Raw genomic sequence first — 18517 nt, 5'->3', positions numbered from 1 at the left:
AAGAGACAAGCCGTAGAGGATGGAACGTATTCTATGTAAAGCGCGAACGCGGCGTTAGGGGCGACGTCACATCGACGCTCTTTCCAAGAGCGGGAACAGAGAGCCGTCGGGGAGGGAGGCCATTTTATAACTCGCGGATTTCAAGGCGGTGGGGTGTGCTTGCCTCTTGCGTGGGCCGAAGTCCACGCTCTTTCTCCTGCAGTCTGTGGCGGGTTTTTTTTCTTGCTGTTTCCTCCGGGCATTTTTCTTTTAAAAAAATGTGCCACTGTTCATTATTGCATGATGCTTGCGCGAGAAACGTGTACGTCATAAAGCATCCACGTGCGCGCACTTCGCCTTTTTAAAGTCGCCAGCTCCTGTTTGAGGGGCGACGAACCTGCCTGAGATCTCCTCCGATTTGGAGGAGAAGCAGAGCGACGGGCACCTGCAAACCTCGTCCTTTCAGGAGATTGAGGCGGACGCTGCCCAGTTAATTTTAGAGATGTTGATGACCCGTTAGTCAGTCCGCTCACGCAACGTCCTTGAACTAGTAGCTACATTTTTGGCAATAGTAGTTAGACTTATATACCGCTTCACAGTGTTTTTCAGGTTTAACAGAGTCAACCTATGCCCCCAACAATCTGGGTCATTTTATCCACCTCGGGAGGATGGAAGGCTGAGTCAACCTTAAGCCTGGTGAGATTCGAACTGCCAAATTGCAGGCAGCCGGCAGTCAGTAGTACAAAAACCGCGTTTCAAGTATTACAAAGTCCATCCTGTGTGGCCCTCCGGTTGGTTTTAATACTTGGTTTGTATTTTGTGCCCTAACATCAATGTACAGTGTGAAGCCTGGAAACGAATTCTTTACAGTAATCAGGTTAAAACGTGAGTGCAGTTGCCATAGGATACTTGGATGAATTCTCAAAGTTGTGTTGATAGTATTCACAAGATAGCTACATTTTACAAACAATCCAATTTAAACTCAAACCCACCCACCCCCAACTGTACTTTGAGAAGACACAGCTACCATGCACTCATGGGTTGATGTGCATATAATATGCACATATTTCCACAGTGTGTGCCTTGGAATTGTTCTTGACTTCTGGCAAATGCTGAACATAGGTCCTTAAATTTTCAGGTCCAGGTTTTTCAGAAGTGATTAGTCATTGCCTTCCTAGGGCTCAGTGAATGGCTGGTACCAAGTCATCAGCTAGTTTCTTGCCTAGCCAAGGCCTATAATCAGCATTTAACCATTATGCTGACTCATTTGCACACTTGGCAAAAACAAATCCTTTGGTGAATGTACTGTCTTTGATCAGTCTCATTACCTTCTGACATTTACTAACTGATATTTACAAACAGCAGGATTCTGAAGTTTTCAATTTTCAATTATTTTCTTGTACTTCAGGCAGTCTTGAAAGGAAAATGGACCACCAAGTTATCAGAGTTGCACTGATATTTAATTTGAAGATTTAACTTGAATTAGAACTTCAATTGTACCAGGAAAAAACACAGTATCTCCACAAATGGATTTTTCATCTTTTTATAAATGCAACCATTTTAGCATTCAGTAGTGTTTTTATTATCTTGCTTCTTGCTCCCACTAGTGAAAAAAATTGTATATAGGTAGTCCTTGACCTACGTCCACATTGAGCTTAAAATTTATGTTGCTAAGTGAGAGAGTTGTGAGTTGCCCCATTTTACTACCTTCCTTGCCACAGTTAAGTGAATCAGTGTAGTTAAGTTTTTTAAGTGAATCTGGCTTCCCCATTGATTTTGCTTGTTAGAAGGTCACAAAGGTGATCACATGACCCCAGGACACTGCAGCCATCATAAGTATGAAACAGTTGCCAAGCATCTGAATTTTGATCATGTGACCATGGAGATAGAACAGTCATTACCGGTAGTGTGAAAAATGGTTGTACTACTGTAACTTTGCTGTACCTTTGAACCATCACTAAAGGAATGGTTGTAAGTTGAGGACTACCTGTATTTTAGATATCACTCTCAGAGCTTTCTCAGCAGGTAAAATTATCTGAAATAAAAATTGAGTTGAATTTGGTAACAAATAGGGTAGGATACCTCACTTATTACTCCAGACACAATCTTCATTGGCAGTGTCTTCTACAGGGAGAGTCTTTGCAGCAAACCCATAAAACTTGTGCATTATAAAACCTTATTAGGACCTAAGCTTTCATGAATTTAAGATGCTGTTCAGAGGCATGAAACATAAATCTTTAAGTGATAACACATGAAGCACCACTTGGAATGGAGTATAAGGAACAAAAGCCATACTCCAATATCTTTTCCTAACAATGCAGTCGGCCTTCAATTTGAAGTCAAATATTTTCTCAACAATTTAAAGTCAATTTAAACTGTTCAGGTGATTTCTGCTTAAAAAAGAGACATGTCAAATATCTAAAAATGTTTATTGATACTTCAATGGACGGAATGATAGTGCAAAGAAAGATGTGCAACTGAGGGCATCATTCTTCACGCAACTTTCACAGTTTAGTCATTTAAATATGTAAAATGTGTGAAGTAATAAATAGATGTTGGGAGAAAAACATTCACTACTTGTATACAGAATGTTACCAAGTCAACATTTTAGGCTTTCCATGCCCATTTTCTTTTAAGAATATCATTGACCCAAATATGCTACCCAGAAATTTCACTAAAAATACAAGTTCTGAGCAGATTAAAACACCAAATCAGACATAAAATGGGTTTCCATAAAGAGACAGAAAAGTGAATCTTAGACTGGCATGCTTCTAATCCTCCATTGGTACAAAAGGTTTAAAGCTTCCTTTTACCATTCAGAACGTTTTTCCTAAACTCCCAATATGGATGTTTTTTTTAGCACAAGTAGGGTACCAGTAGGTCAGGATTAAGCTACTTTACACATTTAAATATAGGAGGAAATCAAGTCATTCTCACTATAAGCAAAGAAGGACAGAAGTCATATCAACCTCCAGTATGCTGCAAACTTCTTTCATTAAATCTTGTTTTCCTAGTACATTTGACTGCAATATATACAGACCGTCTAGGAAGGAAGTTGGTACTCCGAACTAGAAATCTTTTGGACATATTTACCAAAATCTCAAAAGATAAGAGCCATAACCATCTGTCATCTTTCCATTTCAGACTTGGTGCCAACTTTTTACTGCTATAATAATGTACATGCTAGTGGTACAAAGTTGGGAAGAGACAGTAGGATGGGCCATTTCCAATGATGCCTTCATGAAAAAGACATCTGGACATATTACTAAGCAATTGATAGCCACCACAAAAATGGAGCAGAGAGAAACAGGACTTTAAATACAAATACCTTCAGACTAATTTTTACCAAATGATTTTATAAAGAAGACACCTTGAATATGTCTCATGTTAGCTATGCTATGTTTGGGAAAATCGAGATGTTCTCTCCATAAGTTGAAAAACTATTCTTTGTCTGCTACAGAAGGTCCTATTTTTTCCCCCAAGCCCACTGGGCTATACTCGAAGCAGCTTCCGCGAATTGAAGTTGGGAATTGCTGTTTTAAACGAGTATGGCAGTTTCCTGTGGGGGGATGCACATCTGGAACAGCTGTGGATCACTGAAAATTGCTTGGGATTTTGTACTTGGTTGTTATTCCTATATGAGTCACTTATAAAAGCAGTACACATTTAAAAAGTTAGATCTGTAGTATTTATGGCAATTAACAAGCTAATCTAAATGATTGATCACATCCTTCAATACTTGGGACAGGAACATTCAGAAAAACAAAATGCCCTCCACAAGTTTAGTTAAATAAAATAAATTAACGTGGACTGTCTTCATGGTTCACTAAATCCAAGAACTAGTTAGCTTCATGTTAGTTTTTATATTATAATTACTAATGGAAAATCAGTTTCTGTTCCATTTCACCTCAATCCTCTCATTCCTTAGGCTTGTTTCATGGCAGAAATATTAATTGTGTATCTAATTCCACAGAAATGCTTCATTTTTGTGAAAATTGCCAAATGATTATTACCAAGATTAAACAAGCTAAAGCCAGGCCAGAAATTAGGAGGCAGATCTTCTTGCGTGATTTCTTCTGTTTAAAAAAACAAAAAACAATAGGGTATATACTGCAGGAAAAGAGATATACACACTTTATACCAAGAAAAGTGGTAAGAGATGCAACATTCAGCTCCAATTTCAGGATTAGAGTTACAGTGAAACCATAATTTAAAAACTTGAGTATCTCAACAATGGAATGGATCAGATAAATCATTTAAAAAAAAACATCAAATAGGTTTTAACAGGTTGATTTAAACTATTCAGAAAAGAATATTTTTGTTAGTAAGCATTTGATTCTCTGCAATGTTTGGTTATCTTTTCAGCACTAGCACCGATGATATTACCTAGTTTGGGTAGTGAAACGACTGCAAGAAAACAACTAAGCTCAGAGAGCAACAAGGACCCCTCATTTCAACCTTGAGCTACAAATATTCTTCTCTATTAGTACTTTAAAACAAAATGAACTTTACTTTTCCCACCCTCTTGGAGGGTGGGAAGCAACAGTTAGCTCTTCCAAGACTGATGATACATTGAAGGCTAAACATACAGTTGGAAAAGGATCAGAGTTAAGTCAGCAGAGGGGTGGAATATAGGTGCTTGTATGCCTTTCATGCCTCCCAATTTGTCCTAAATCACGAGCAGTTAAAGGGACTGAACAGAAAGCTATATATTTCTCATCATTTTGGATCTGAAAACATTTGAAATAAGACAGAAAGAGCATCTCTTAAACGACAGACAGAAATACCAATTATGCTGCCGCCACTTCTAATTATGAAAGACTTTGGGACTAGACAAAGATTACCTGATAATAAGCAGCTCTCTGCAACTGTTCACTGGCATTTTCCACATGGACTTCTGCATTCTCTACATTTGCTTCTATGCTATCTATAGAGAAAAAGAACATCCACTTAAAAAAAACAACCCACAACCATCACCACTATATGATGCATTGTTACAGTTAAACCTGTTTATATAGCCTGTATAAAGTTATTTCAGCATGAGAATAGTTGTGTGGCATACCTTTTAGTTGTACTAAGGGGTCATCTGCTGATTAATAATGGTTAGCTTCGTTTCAAATAGGGGACTGTCTGCCAGGCCCAAACCTAGAGATGAGACCTGGAGATCGAAATGACTCTAATCCTTTATATGTTTATACCCAGTAGGCAGAATCTTGCCAAATTAAAGCTATAACTTTCTAAGCTACCAGATACATCTAATATATAGTTTGCAGCCAAGCAAAAAACACTATTTACTTACCAATCATGTCTCCCTGATCATGGATCATCATAGCCAAATCTTTAAAAATCTGATTCACATCCAAGATATCTGCCTGAAAGGGAGATTTTTCAAAAAATTACTGTTTTTGTACTTATATGTTTCTATTATTATTCCAATTGTTAAGTCAAATAATTATTCCTGTTGCTTAACTCTAAAGTCTCATTGTCCATACTATACTTATGGAAAGAGGGTTTTTGGAACCGCTATGGCATTTGTTGCTCTGTATTGCCACTTGCTGAATCTTTGGATTCACCTTCCACATTCATTCTTTATAATGAAATTTCATTTATGAATGAATGTGTATCACAAGCACTGTGTCATCTTCTAGTCTTAGAAGAATACTTGGGTTCACCCACTCCAATCTCTTCTCTTTCTACTACATCCTCCTGTTTAATAACCGATTGTAAAAGTGGAATCCACATTTTACAAAATCCTACACTTTGTCTGCTTGTCTTTTAAGAAGATATAGCAAAATATCGATGTGCTGCACTTTGCAGCATTCTTCTAATTTCCCAAATACAAATTAGAAACTTTATGAATGGTATGAAAGATTCATATCAGTTTATCAAATACTATCAATGTTGCACATTTTGCTCTTATTTTGAACTCTTACTAATTTGAGATTGCCTTGAAAGAATGAAAAGTCATGTTCATATCCCAGGTCCCCAGCAAGTCATCTGTGCATTCACAGAACTGTGCCTGGTGCCTGTCAGATTCCTTGAACCACCTGATTTTAATTTTTTAAAAAAATATGAAAAACTGGTATGCTGCAATGTAAAGGGCCAGCCTCAGGCAACTTCTTAATTTCCATGAATGCCTTTAGCCCTCTAAGTTTTCTAATAAAAACCATAATGATGGGTAGCTCTAGTCTAGATCCTTAGTTGGAATTGTGTTCATTTGCCTAGAAAATAACTTAGCATATAAACATAGCAAGAAACATCCTACGGAGGGCAGAACTAAAGGAGATGGTTGTTTGTATTAAGGTAAATAGAGGCTTTCTACCTAGACATGTTTCTCATGGCAACCATTTTACAAATGGACATGGCTGACTATGCCAATCATTCTCCAAGGTGTTCTCAAAATTCCAATAGTGGTCATCAGACTGTACAGTATTATATAAATATCACAGGGTTCAAATGAAGAGCACAGAGTGGCTTTTGACAAAAAGAGACCTTTGATCTCTTTAAAGTATTTTTTTTTTAAAAAACATTGCTTCTGGCTAAATCTAACAGCTACTTACCTCCAATTGCCTAATGGCAGTTTCCCTCTCTTTGATTAACTCAAGATCTTGTTCTGTTATAGCTACGTCTTCTTCCTGAGCCTGCATCTGATCCCACTCTTCATTGCTGAAGGAAAAAGAATGGACAATTCACTCTTCTTGCTGTCCCCAGGAGATCAGGAAAAGGTTACTCTAACTTTTTGGATTCACTTATATACTTTCCTTAGCTGTGGAAAAATATTTAGTGGTATTTAGAGCTATATTGTCTACTAATCAGGATGTCAATAAGGAAATCAGGAGTGTACAAGAAAAAGAGTAATAAAGTCTGAGGAACATCCTGCTAAACAATGATTTTGGCTCCAGTATCTGAATTGAGCCACTATTTCTGAATACAAGTTGTGCATCATATGAGCAACCTATGACGAAGGCACATCAGATATATTTTCAAATTGAATGTGGATTAGGAATGTTTTTGCAACTGAAGAAACAAGGTAATAGATATCAGAAAGCAGTATTACCTGTCAAATGAGACCAACTGCTCTTCCCTGCGTCTCTCATCTCCCTGGAAAGAAACAATTCTAGATCAGCCAACATTTACACTGGGAATATACGATGCAGCAATTAGATCCTTTCTGACCTAATTAACAAGGGTTGCTTTTTTTTTTTTACAAGTCATGGATTTGGCAGACATATCCAAGGCAAAATTAGTTCTTTCATTTAAAAAGAGTACCAATTAACCAAGAGAGGTTGTTAATAAAATCGAACAATTGAAATGGAATTGAACTAAACACGAAGGGACAAATATTTTACCAAGTCACTATATCTGCAACAGTATGATAATTATTCCTGTTCCCCTTTGAATCACTCAGTCTATCTAATTTAATGTGCTGGTTGCCAGACTCTGTGTGTGTGTGTGTGTGTGTGTGTGAGAGAGAGAGAGAGAGAGAGAGAAGATGCAATTAAAGGTCACTGCTCTAAAGACTTGTAGCATTTTTTTCTATTCATCAATATGGTCATCAGTTGGACATCATTGGTCCCTTGCCTCAAGTAACAACTGAACTTTCATTTTCTTCATCCAAATCACATAAGGTTGGCATAGTATTGTATAACAGCTTTTCTGTGAGAAGACTGAAAGATAGCTACTGTCCTATGAATGGTTGCTGAACTTGTTTGGAGTTTGTTTGGAGGTTCTAACAGGAGTGTAGCTGTTATATATCCTTAACCAAAAACTGGAACTCTCCTATCTGGGATGGTCATCCACTTCCAACAAGTGTCCAGCTTCAGGAGGGATGCCCATGGATAGTGAGGGAGGAAGAAGACCACTCAACAACTGTGGCAATCAATAGGATGACAAATGTTGCACCCAGATTGCCCTCACATCTTAGCTACTGTCCTGACGGAGACAAGGACAAGAAGATAATACCGTAAAGCAGAAAAGCAACCATCACTTATTTTTTTCCAAGTGGGTATTGGAATATATATAAAGCCAGATTTTTCCCCCAGAACTTTCCTTGTTAAGAACCATCTATAGTATGACTTTAGAATAAACAGGGTAGATGTGAAGCTGGAAAATACAAACATAACCATCAGGTTAATAAGATAGTTTGCCATCTATTTTTCCTTTAAAACAAATTATTCTTTTGTGGAAAAACAACTTACAGAGAAACGAGAGCTAGCTCTTGCCCTGGCAACAGTTTCCTTTTCTTTCTCCGAGACTCTTCTCTGCACTGCTTGAAAATTATTTAAGGCTGCAGAAAAGTCATTCATTAAACGCTCCTTCTGAAGTTTCTGCTGGCGCTAGAAAAGAAGAATTTTATCTGATTGTAAAAGCAAACTCATCAGCTTCAAAGAAATATAACACTTACTGGATATTTTTGCAGCTTTCAACATACAGGTCTTTTAAGAAGAGATTGGACAGCCATTTGTCCATAATGGTATAAGGTCTACTGCTCAAGGAAGGGGTTGGACTAGAAGACCTCCAAGGCCCCTTCCAACTCTGCTATTCTGACTGATTCAGGCCACATTTATCCATTGTTTTATTAAAAAGATTTTAAGCTGATTTCATGTTCAGCCGTACTGGGAATTTGGAGACAGAGAATCCGTGTGAAAGGTTAGAGTATGGGCTCATTAACATCCATTCATAACAATGAATGGCGAGTGACTGGTTCAGTCCCTCTCAGCCCAACCTCTTATTCCCAAGAGGGTTGCTGGGGAAAAAATATTCATATTCTGAGGATAAAATGGAAGAGGTTTGCCTATGCTGCTTTGAGCAACATAATAATTGCAACAATAGGAGAAACAAAGGTCCAACAACAGAGCTCCAACAAACCAGAGTGTGAGGATGATTTACACTTATTTCATACACCAGGCACTGAAAATTCATTTGTCAACTATATGTGCATACTATTAATTTTCATTATTACAGCAGATGGAATGACAAATTATTCCTCATCTCCAAAACGCTACTCACACTGAGAACCAGCATATGCAAAATATGTAAGTCTATGAATGACCTCTGCCCACAGATCAATACCACCGTGTAAAGGAAGTATTGTCATTCCTGATGATTGATTATAACATTAAGGCATGGTTCACACATCACCACGCTAAGTTGTAATGTGTTATGCTTGGTTTTGGCTTGTTATGTTTTGCAAACTCAACCATTGTTGTTTTAAACCATGATTAAAAAGCAACGGTTTAATGTGATCAACAAACCTCATCAGTTTTCTCCCAATACATGAAAACCATAGATAAACCCACAAACCTGTTCTGAAGTGGATAAGGGCAGTGGAAGGGAGCCTAGCTCCTTCAGGAATTCATTTGTTTCTTTGGCAAGCCGGTTTGCTGTATGTTGCAACTGTTGTCTAGAAACAAAAATACATTTCAGCTTTATTCTGGCAAGGATGTATCCTAGTTCCATTTCCTTTTAATTTTATACTGCATCTATTTGAATGGTGATTTGAACTGGATTATTTAATTATGGCTTCAAACTGTTCTTTTTACCCAATCCAAGATTGATCAAACTTTGTTTTTCATATTAAAAGAACTAATTTAGATATCCATCCTGCTTTCAGAACCCAGTCTATCGGATTCAATAGTTTGGTTTTTGTTCCCAGTTGTTTCTTTCTTGAGCATTTCTCCCCTACTTGACAATTTTTTAAAGATTGGATTCACAGTGTCTCCAGTCAGTCTGACTTAAACAACACTCCATAACAAAACAAAACAAAACAAAAACCCCAGAACTCCTTGTTATTCAGTGGTGAAGAAAATGCTTTGAATGTGAAAGTTATTTAAAGCTTATGTCCAAGCCTATTCTTAGAATTGCTATAACTCTATTATGAACAGATGGAACAGGAATTTTGGAGATTCTGCTCATACAGCAGTGGTTTGAGAAGCTATCCCTTCTTTAGTTTCTTGCTTTCTGGCATTTAACTCTTTTTTTTTTAAAAAAAAAAATCAGCTCTTGGGGGAAAATTGGGGTCTGATTTCCTTCTGGCTCTTGTAACAAGGGGATTTTGTTCATATCATTTTTTATTTGCTTAATTTCTAGAACTTGGGCATTTAAAAATCCACATAATATTGTGAAAAATCAGTTAGAATTTTCGATATCTTGTAATGGTATCATACAAAATTATCCAGTTCCTGTTCTTATCTAAGCATTTGCTCTTTTTCTCTACCTCGTTCATGTTCACAAAATGGAAGCTAAGCTACCTACAAATCAACTTTTTTTCTTAACCCATTGTGTTGGAAATTATTTACAATATTAAATTATTCTAGTCTATGAATTTGTTAGACCTCAAGTTAAGATTTCCAAAATTAACATGAGTATCTGATTAGCCCTCAAGCCCTGCATAACTTAAAATCTGCTACTCAGATCATACATACAGGTTTTCCTGCAGTTTGGTTGAATCCTGCTTGGTTCCCAACTGATTCATCAAATTCTTGATTTGAGAAGCTGTAAAAGAAAAACATAATTTGTCATGTACAGATAATCCTCAACTTACAACCACAAGTAAGCCCCAAATTTCTCTTGCTAAGCAATGTGTTTGTTAAGTGAATGTTAACCAATTTTAGGACATTTCTTGCCACACTTGTTAAGTGAATCACTGCAATTAAGTTAGTAATATAGTTAAGTGAATCTGGCTTCCCCATTGACTTTGCTTGTCAGAAGGCCACAAGATGATCACATAACTCAGAGATATCAATGATGATGAAGATATCAGAAATCAAGCTAGACTCAAAAAAAAAAAAGATTTTTTTTACTTGTAGGACACAAAGAATAAGCCAATCAGACACAGTAATCTTAAAGACATCTAGGAAAGATAGAGGGATTGAACAAATAAGTGGAATTGCTGGTTCAAAAGTAATAGCTATATGTCCCTCATCTGCAGATTCTATTTATCTATCTTTGCAGCTGATCTAGTCCCAAAACAGGTATGCAGTTTTTTTTATTCAGTCCCTATATTGAATAAAGGACCCATTCACAACAAATGTGAGCATATAAACTTGGCTTAAAGTCAGAAATTAACAGTCATCTTCTAAGAGTGATAAGTAATGTATAAATAATTCCAATGCTCACAACTTGTCTCAACAAGTTACAACAATGAGTAGATGGATTTAGCCCACAGGAAAGGCTTAAATAAAATCAGACTATCAAGATGCTAATCTGGCACCATTGAATCACATGCTCAGAGGAGGCTATAGTTTTCCAATTATAAATTGAGAAACCAAACAAAAAACAATCCACTAAAACTCCTGATAACAGAACAGGGATTGTTTAGAGTTCTTGTCCATTAAAGTGAAACTGAAAAGAATTTTTGTGCCTAATTCATGCTATTGTGGGTACTTTTGAGGAACAGCAATTCATCTAATTCATATTACTCTAGGCACTTTTTAGGAACAACAGTTATAGTAACATGTCATCAATATATTTCTCCCTAAGTCATGGGGAAGGCTGCTATCAAAATTATTTTATCTACTTACAAATTGTTTAAATATATTGATGTGATAAGAGGTTAAATAAAAAAATGCCATCAAGGAAGTGCTAGTGAGATAGCTAGTCAGTAAGCACATACACTAATATTTTTTATTACTAAAAAAACCCAACTCTGCTTATTGAAAAATGAACTTTTGGGATTATTTTTTGGCAGATATCTACAAGTATCTTCTGTAGATATCTTCTGATATCTTCTGTAAATACGTTTTAAAAGTATTGATTCCAATCCTAGTCCATAATATGGATTTCAGAAGATCTGTTGTAAATTAGATCCCCACAAAAATGAAGACACTCTCTGATGAAGGAGACAACTATTTGACTTATAAATTTAAAATAAAAGGCCAATCCAGCTGCAGGCACGTTGTAGCCTGGTTATGTTGCATACAAAGCTTCAGTCCATTGATCTCTAAAGCTTGCACAAACAGGACAATTCAAGCCTATGTTGATTCCTCAGCAGACTGCAGGCTGTGCCAGCAGGAGATCATCTCTCATATTAAATGTGGGCGTGAATTGGTCTCGTGGGGAAAGTTATGGACCTATTCCCTGAACATTTTTGTGGTCTTCAGTTGCCAGCTACAAGACCAAAATGGAACCACAAGGGGCTATGACTTAAGTGAGATTTGCCCATATTGCTGACCACTCCTTGTAATGCTATGCAAAGAGTCTGGATATCTTTGCACAGAAAAAGTTCAGTGTAGTATTGAGTTTGTTGGCAAGAAAATGATGAACCCTGAATTCCAGTAGTTCCTTGGGCATGAAAGACAGCTGGATGACTTTATGCCAATCGCTCTCAGTCCTGTGTACCTTAGAGGGGTTGTTGTGGAGAAAACAGGAGGTGGGAGAAGACCCAAAGTAGAACACATCATCAGTGGTGGAAAGGAGTGGGGTCTGCTCTTAATTTATATTCTAGTGACTTGCCCTGTCAGTGTTGATGGAGTGTCTTGGTATAGATGTAGATGTGTTATTTGTTTTCTGTTAAAAAATATTTGTCTTGCTTAAATATTTATGGCACCACCATCAATATCACACTAAAACTATAGACAACTTTCTCAAATACCCTGATCTACTGTAGAGAACAATCAGTAGGCAAAAATGGGGGTAGATAACATCATTTTTATTCATGAAACATGAAATTCAGTCAACTCAACCTTTAACACAAACATGGTTCATATTTGTGATACATTTTAAATGTTCAGTCTATTATTTATTACCTTATTATTAGTATAATTACTATTAGTAGTATTAATGAGGACAGTCTTCTAAAAAGTTGCATGCAAATAGGGATCATACCTAGGCTCTTAGACTTTGGAATTGCTTGCTGTATTTCTCACCTCAATTCGTAAGTTGCAGTATTTGACATTTTAAATAGATACACACTGTCTTTAAACGTTAGGAGATCGGGTGGATTGAAAAGAAATGATACAAATGAAAACGCGGTACAAATGATTTAAAATAAAAGAGGTTAACGAGATGGGAAGTTGGGGGAGGGGAGAAATGGGAACATTTCTAAAGGAAAGATTTTTATTTTGGAGGGAGGGAGGGGTAATCCAGGAGATGTGGGTCAAAGAGATTATCAAAAGCATCACTTACTGCATTGTGCCAGGCGCTGTATGTTGGTGCTGCAGGTCTGGATAATAGTGCTGAAATCTCGAGCCGGAAGCCCCCCAGGCCGGTAAGTCTCTAACTGTCCGTACGACATAGTTACCTCTAATGCCTCAGGGAAAGGGGGGAAAACAACCCAGAAAACAACCCCAACCGAGAAGGACAAAATATCCTATTTATCTGTCAAACCGATACCCTGCCGACGCCTCCACAACAGCGCACGCGCATCAGGCAGGCCAGACCTTTTCTCCCCTCCCCTTTCTCACGCAGGCGCACAGTAGAAGCCTAAACGGGACAGCCCACCTCCGCCTTCTCCCTGGCCTCACTCGAGGAAGCGGTGGCTGGTTGGGCGAGCCGAGGGAAAGCAAAGGAGCTGTACGCATGCGCCCTAGCCGCGGATGCTCGAAGACTTGGTTCAACCGCCGTTATCTCAAATCGAGGCTCGGTGCCATGGCAACCGGAGGTGGCTTGGTGTTGTTGCCGTTTAAAGGAGGCCGCGGTGGTCCTTGTGATGATTCCCAAGGGATAACGGCGTGGCATCGGCTCCCTCTGTCCCTGAACAGCGCTTGGTCGTCAGGTTGCAGGTGGAATGTTGGCGACAATATACACCCGTCGCCAGTTCCGTTGAATTAAATGAGGATTGACTCCTTCGGTAAAGGTGACTCGGATTAAAGCGAAGTAACCGCTGTATCAGTAACAACGCTACCGAATTCAGTCGGCCGGGTTTGCAGGTATGTGATCCTAGGATTACATCGCGGTGTTATTCTGCGAAGGCTTACTAGAGGTTAACGCCTTGAGGTCGGTGGCCTTTTTTGGAGGTACGTGGGGGATTAAAGACCAAATTGAAAAATTTGGGGCAACCATCAGATGGCAGCAGCAGCAGGATTGTGGCTCTCTTGGCTGTCAGTAACGAGCCAAGGGGATCTTGCAGTCGTGTAAAAATGACCCTTGTAAAAGTTATCCTTGGAAATGGGTCAAAAGGGGACAGACCACTAATATTGAATACCATTAACAATCAATCGTCTAGTGGTTAAGGCACCAGGCTGGAAGCCAGGAGAGTGTGAGTTCTAGTCCTACTTTAGGCATGAAAGCCAGCTGGCATGAAAGCCAGAAACCAGGAGTGTGAGTTCTAGTCTTACCTTAGACATAAAAGCCAGCTGGGTGACTTTGGGCCAGTCACTCTCTCTCAACCCAACCCACCTCGCAGGCTCGTTGTGGGAAAAACAGGAGGCAGGAAGATGAAGTATGTTCATCTTGAGTTATTTATGAAAATAATAAAGGCAGAATTAAAAAAAAAATCTAGTCCCACTTTAGGCATAAAGCCATCTGAGTGGCTTTGGGCCAGTCACTCTTTTTCAGCTCTAGGAAGACTGCAAGGACAAACCACTTTTTAAATCTTGCCAAGAAAACTGTCCAGGCAGCCACCAGGAGTCAACACTGATTTGAAGGCACACCCACACACTTTACACCAAGAACAAAGGTGGATGGACTCAATGACGGTAAGGCTGGGTGCACCATGGGAAGACTTGAAGGATGAGATTGGGGACCGATTCTCATGGAGAATATTTGTGTGGATGGTCCATTTTGAATAATGTTGAATATAAAACAATGTTAATGTTTTCAGTTAAGGGCTTTATACTCTGTTCAAAATGCTGGTCTTTACATCCTCTAGGACGGTCACAGGGGTGTCAAACTGGTGGTCTTTGGACCGGATGCATTGTGTGCAGGCCACACTCACCCCAGCTCCGTGAAGGGGAAAAAATGTTGCTAAATGTCATGTGACAACAAAGTGCTCTAGGATCTAGGTTCTGTTAGATCAGGGGTGTCAAACTCTCGTGACATATTAGGACTTTTTCCCCATTCACTAAACTGGGTGGGGGCGGGCACGTGATGCATCTGGCCTGCGAGTTTGCACCCTTGTATTAGATCATTTTCTCCTACATCACTTGGCTCAATTATCTGAATTGTGGTGAGTGAATAGAGACTGTTCATGGGGAGATCATGCCAAAATAAGATCTCACATATTTTCTGTGTCTTAACAACAAACAAGGAAAGATAGAGTGCTGTATTGGCAGAAGGTCAGTATTTAATATAGATTCACACATCAAAGCCATAATACAGTGTCATGTTTAGATTCATACAGCATAATGTGACATGGTCACATGTCATTTTAAAGTATTCTTATTTGCAGACAGGTTTGCTAAACCACAAAACATGGATTGCAGCAACTCACTATGCTAAAATCAAAGAAGCTACAGTATATAGTAAGACTATTTAGTGAACTAGGTCACATGGTTGTAAACAAAATTTATAGCTTAATCTTATATATGATGGGCTCTCTCTGCCTTTTAACTTTGCAACTGTTCCTTTTAACTTTGCTTTTTAACGACAACTTTTTTATTATTTTAAAGTTTTATCTGTAAATTGCCTAGAGGCATGCAAGTGAATAGGTGGTATAGAAAGTTGATAGACACAAAATAATTAAAATGAACCAGCTTATAATTCATTAAACTATGTCTGAAGCAACTTCTGACAGAATAATCAATTTAAAATCAATAACTATTGATACATTCTGATTTAATCCTGGAGTTTTCTACATTTGAGCCCATCCCACCTAATCAACCATAAAGAAATAAAAGTGTCAACTGGTAAAGGTTAGAAGTTGCACTTTGAATATCAAAACTCCCAATTGGAGGGTATAGAATAGATATCATAAATCAGGGAAGTGTTTGGGGAAGTGTCTGGAATATATCAGACACCAGGGGGCATCAGTGCACAGTAAATGTTTTGAATTGCGCAAGGTTTATATAAATATTCTTAGCCAAGTATTCTTAAGGCTATGTTGAAACTTCAGCCGCCTTTTGTTTATCTGCTGTTCAAGTTGCAGAACAGCAGGAGCTGGTTGAGCGCATGTGCCAATAACATGTTTGCTCTTCAAAACTCTACCCACAAGCCACAAATGAACAAATGCAACTTTCAGTTTTCTTCTTCTAAGAAGTTTATAATACCTTAGTTAGATCCAGCTACTGCTACCTCTATTATAGTCCTTTGTAATTCAAGAGTTCAACCTAAAATCTTTCTTGGTTCATATCCATGTGCTGAGTATATTTATTTAAAGGTTTGGCCAAAACATTATATAGGAACAGCACTTTCCATGTGAGTTTTTTTCCTATTGTAAAATACAGAGACAAGGAAATAGTCCTTGTGTCTTATACCTGTTCTTTAAGGGAACAGATGACCTTTGTCCATAAAACAAAACCCTTTCCATAGATGTTCCTGAAAGCTGACTATTCAGAAAGGCTGTTAAAACTCCTGGCTTTGGATGAATGAGGTTAAGCAAATGTTGCTTTTTTTTACATGCTGTATGAAGCCAAAGTTTGCTTTAAACAGAATTTGTTGAACAACCATGGGGGTTTGTTTTGCACATTATTCAAAAGCCATCAGCCGTGGATTATAAATTGCAGTAGCTGGATTCACACATTGCCCTAAGCCAAAATGAAATAAATGGTATATTTGTTGAGCAGGATATGTAAATCTATTGTTCTTTTCATTTATTAGATTACCTTAGTATTTGAGCAATAACTTATCAGTTTTATGAGGTTGTTTTAGATTATAATTAGCCCAGATCTCTCAAGATGAGGTGAGCTATAAATGAGGGTGAACAAGCACTGTCATCTGATTTGAAGGCATATGAGTCAATTCATTGTTAAATCTTCAATTATGTGGTGTGATGTAGAAAGGATACATTGCTCTTCTATTGATGCAGCAACAATGATCTCTCATTTGCTCTCAGTAAGTGAGTAAATTGCATCATTCTGAAAGAATTGTTTTTAGGTGAGGCACACTGGGACTGCAGTAGTTTTACCTCTACTTCTTTTGTAGTGTTGTTTACTCTGCAATTTAAATATATTAGTGATCAAAACTGTGTACACTGTCAAAAATGTTGCTTCCCAACTAATCTGGCCTGGTAATAGTGCAATCCCTGGTATAGTTTATTAAGAAGTCACCCCAGTGAATTCAGGCAGTTAGATTGATTCTGAGTGTGATTTCAAATGTTAGGGTTTCAATGTGTATTCAACTAAGGATGGGATTCCTGTAGCCTTCTCGATGTTGCTAGAGTCCAGTATCCAATTATCATAGCCACTGACCAGAAGTGATAGAAGCTGGATAACCTTTGAACGGCTGCAGCTCTATAATCATTGGCTAAGGTCACATGACATACTGAACTGCAAGCTAACTAGAATGCATATTCGTATGAAAGTGTATATTTATCCAATGATAATTTTAACCCAGCTAAATCGTGAAGTACTCTGGGTAATGTATTAACTGTAATGGAAACCAATGCCATGCAGACTATTTATGATTTAGTGTGTTATATGAAATGGGAGTAAACCACAATTATATATAAAGTTCTGAACATTACTGTGTGAATGCTACCAGTTTAGATTCAAAACAGTGGTCTGGGAATTTTAGCGCTGAGGTATGACATTTACTTTGATATCCCTTCTATGTTCTCATTGCCAAAATTGTATTTCATCATCAAGGACATCTGGTTTCGATCCATACATTTATGACTATGGTCTTTGATAAATATTAGTGCCAAAATAAATGTTTGAAGAACTGCTCAGAGCACTGAATGTTTGACCTGAGAATTGTATCTAATAATCCATAGTACAGTCCTCTGTTATGTATTATGTTCTACTGCAGCTTTCCCTGCCTTTGTATTTTCGGGTTTCTGTTGGAAGTAGAATTCTAATTCCATGCATAATGGCAATGATGAATGATGGTGGTCCAATTCATTTGGACGACACCAATCTGCACTCAGCCATATGGTACTACAGGAGCATAATGGATGATTAATAAAGGTTGGTGTTTTTATTGAAAACTAATTACCCATTGATATTGTGGTGGATCGACAAATGGTGTGCATAAAAAGGCAGTCTAAAATGTAACAAAATTTTAACAGTATAATAATTTTTGAGATGTTAGCTACTCTGCTTTATAATTTTAAAATGTAATTAACAAAATAAAGATGGTTTCGTACATTAACACAATCTCTTGCATGTTTTGTTATCTCACTATTCAGCGGAGTTTTAGTCTCAGTTACATTTACCTAAGATTGTAGCTTTGACAGAGAAGTAGAGGATTAAAAAAAGAAAGTATAAACAGCAAGGTATGTTTCTTGGTAAATGTGTATACATTCATTCAGTCCACATATGCTGTTGTCTGATGATTCACAAGGCAGTTTGCATAAGTATAATGGATCCAGTTGTTTAAACAGTAATGCAATGATACCATTAAAAATGTGATAGTTAAGAGAATCTAAATGTAAAAATAATGCAGGGCAGCATCTGTTAACTGTCAAGGGCTGTCAGGAAGAGAATAACATTTGCATTAATTC

The 18517-nt window shown here is 37.8% G+C and overlaps 1 protein-coding gene and 1 long non-coding RNA gene across 2 annotated transcripts; one reads left to right on the top strand and one right to left on the bottom strand.

Moving 5' to 3' along the window:
• Positions 1–5: 5 nt before the first annotated feature.
• On the top strand, positions 6–5025 carry LOC148129905 (uncharacterized). The gene is made up of 2 exons (XR_015750477.1): positions 6–770; positions 4345–5025. It is a non-coding gene; the product is annotated as an uncharacterized LOC148129905 (long non-coding RNA).
• On the bottom strand, positions 2393–13388 carry STX12 (syntaxin 12). Its single transcript, XM_026679453.2, has 9 exons — positions 13105–13388; positions 10404–10473; positions 9283–9382; positions 8178–8315; positions 7037–7080; positions 6540–6645; positions 5279–5351; positions 4824–4906; positions 2393–4055 (listed from the first exon to the last, which is right to left on the bottom strand). The coding sequence occupies exons 1-9, from the start codon at positions 13211–13213 to the stop codon at positions 3960–3962; spliced, it is 819 nt and encodes a 272-aa protein (XP_026535238.1). The 5' UTR covers positions 13214–13388; the 3' UTR covers positions 2393–3959.
• Positions 13389–18517: the final 5129 nt, after the last annotated feature.

The sequence above is a fragment of the Notechis scutatus genome, chromosome 8 (assembly GCF_049901735.1).
Source record: "Notechis scutatus isolate UNSWTSFEM ecotype Mainland chromosome 8, rNotScu1.2, whole genome shotgun sequence".
Taxonomy (NCBI): Eukaryota; Metazoa; Chordata; class Lepidosauria; order Squamata; family Elapidae; genus Notechis; species Notechis scutatus.
Note: the sequence above shows the minus strand (reverse complement) of the source record. Positions and strands in the feature narration are given on the sequence as shown.

Bases quoted from the DNA above. Each gene is read 5' to 3' on its own strand.
- STX12 (XM_026679453.2), bottom strand. From the start codon at position 13,213: ATGTCGTACGGACAGTTAGAGACTTACCGGCCTGGGGGGCTTCCGGCT. The intron at 5,352-6,539 runs GTAAGTAGCTGT...TCTCCCTTTCAG, and splicing joins CTGCCATTAGGCAATTGGAG to GCAGATATCTTGGATGTGAA. The intron at 4,907-5,278 runs GTAAGTAAATAG...TTTTCTCTATAG, and splicing joins TGATCAGGGAGACATGATTG to ATAGCATAGAAGCAAATGTA.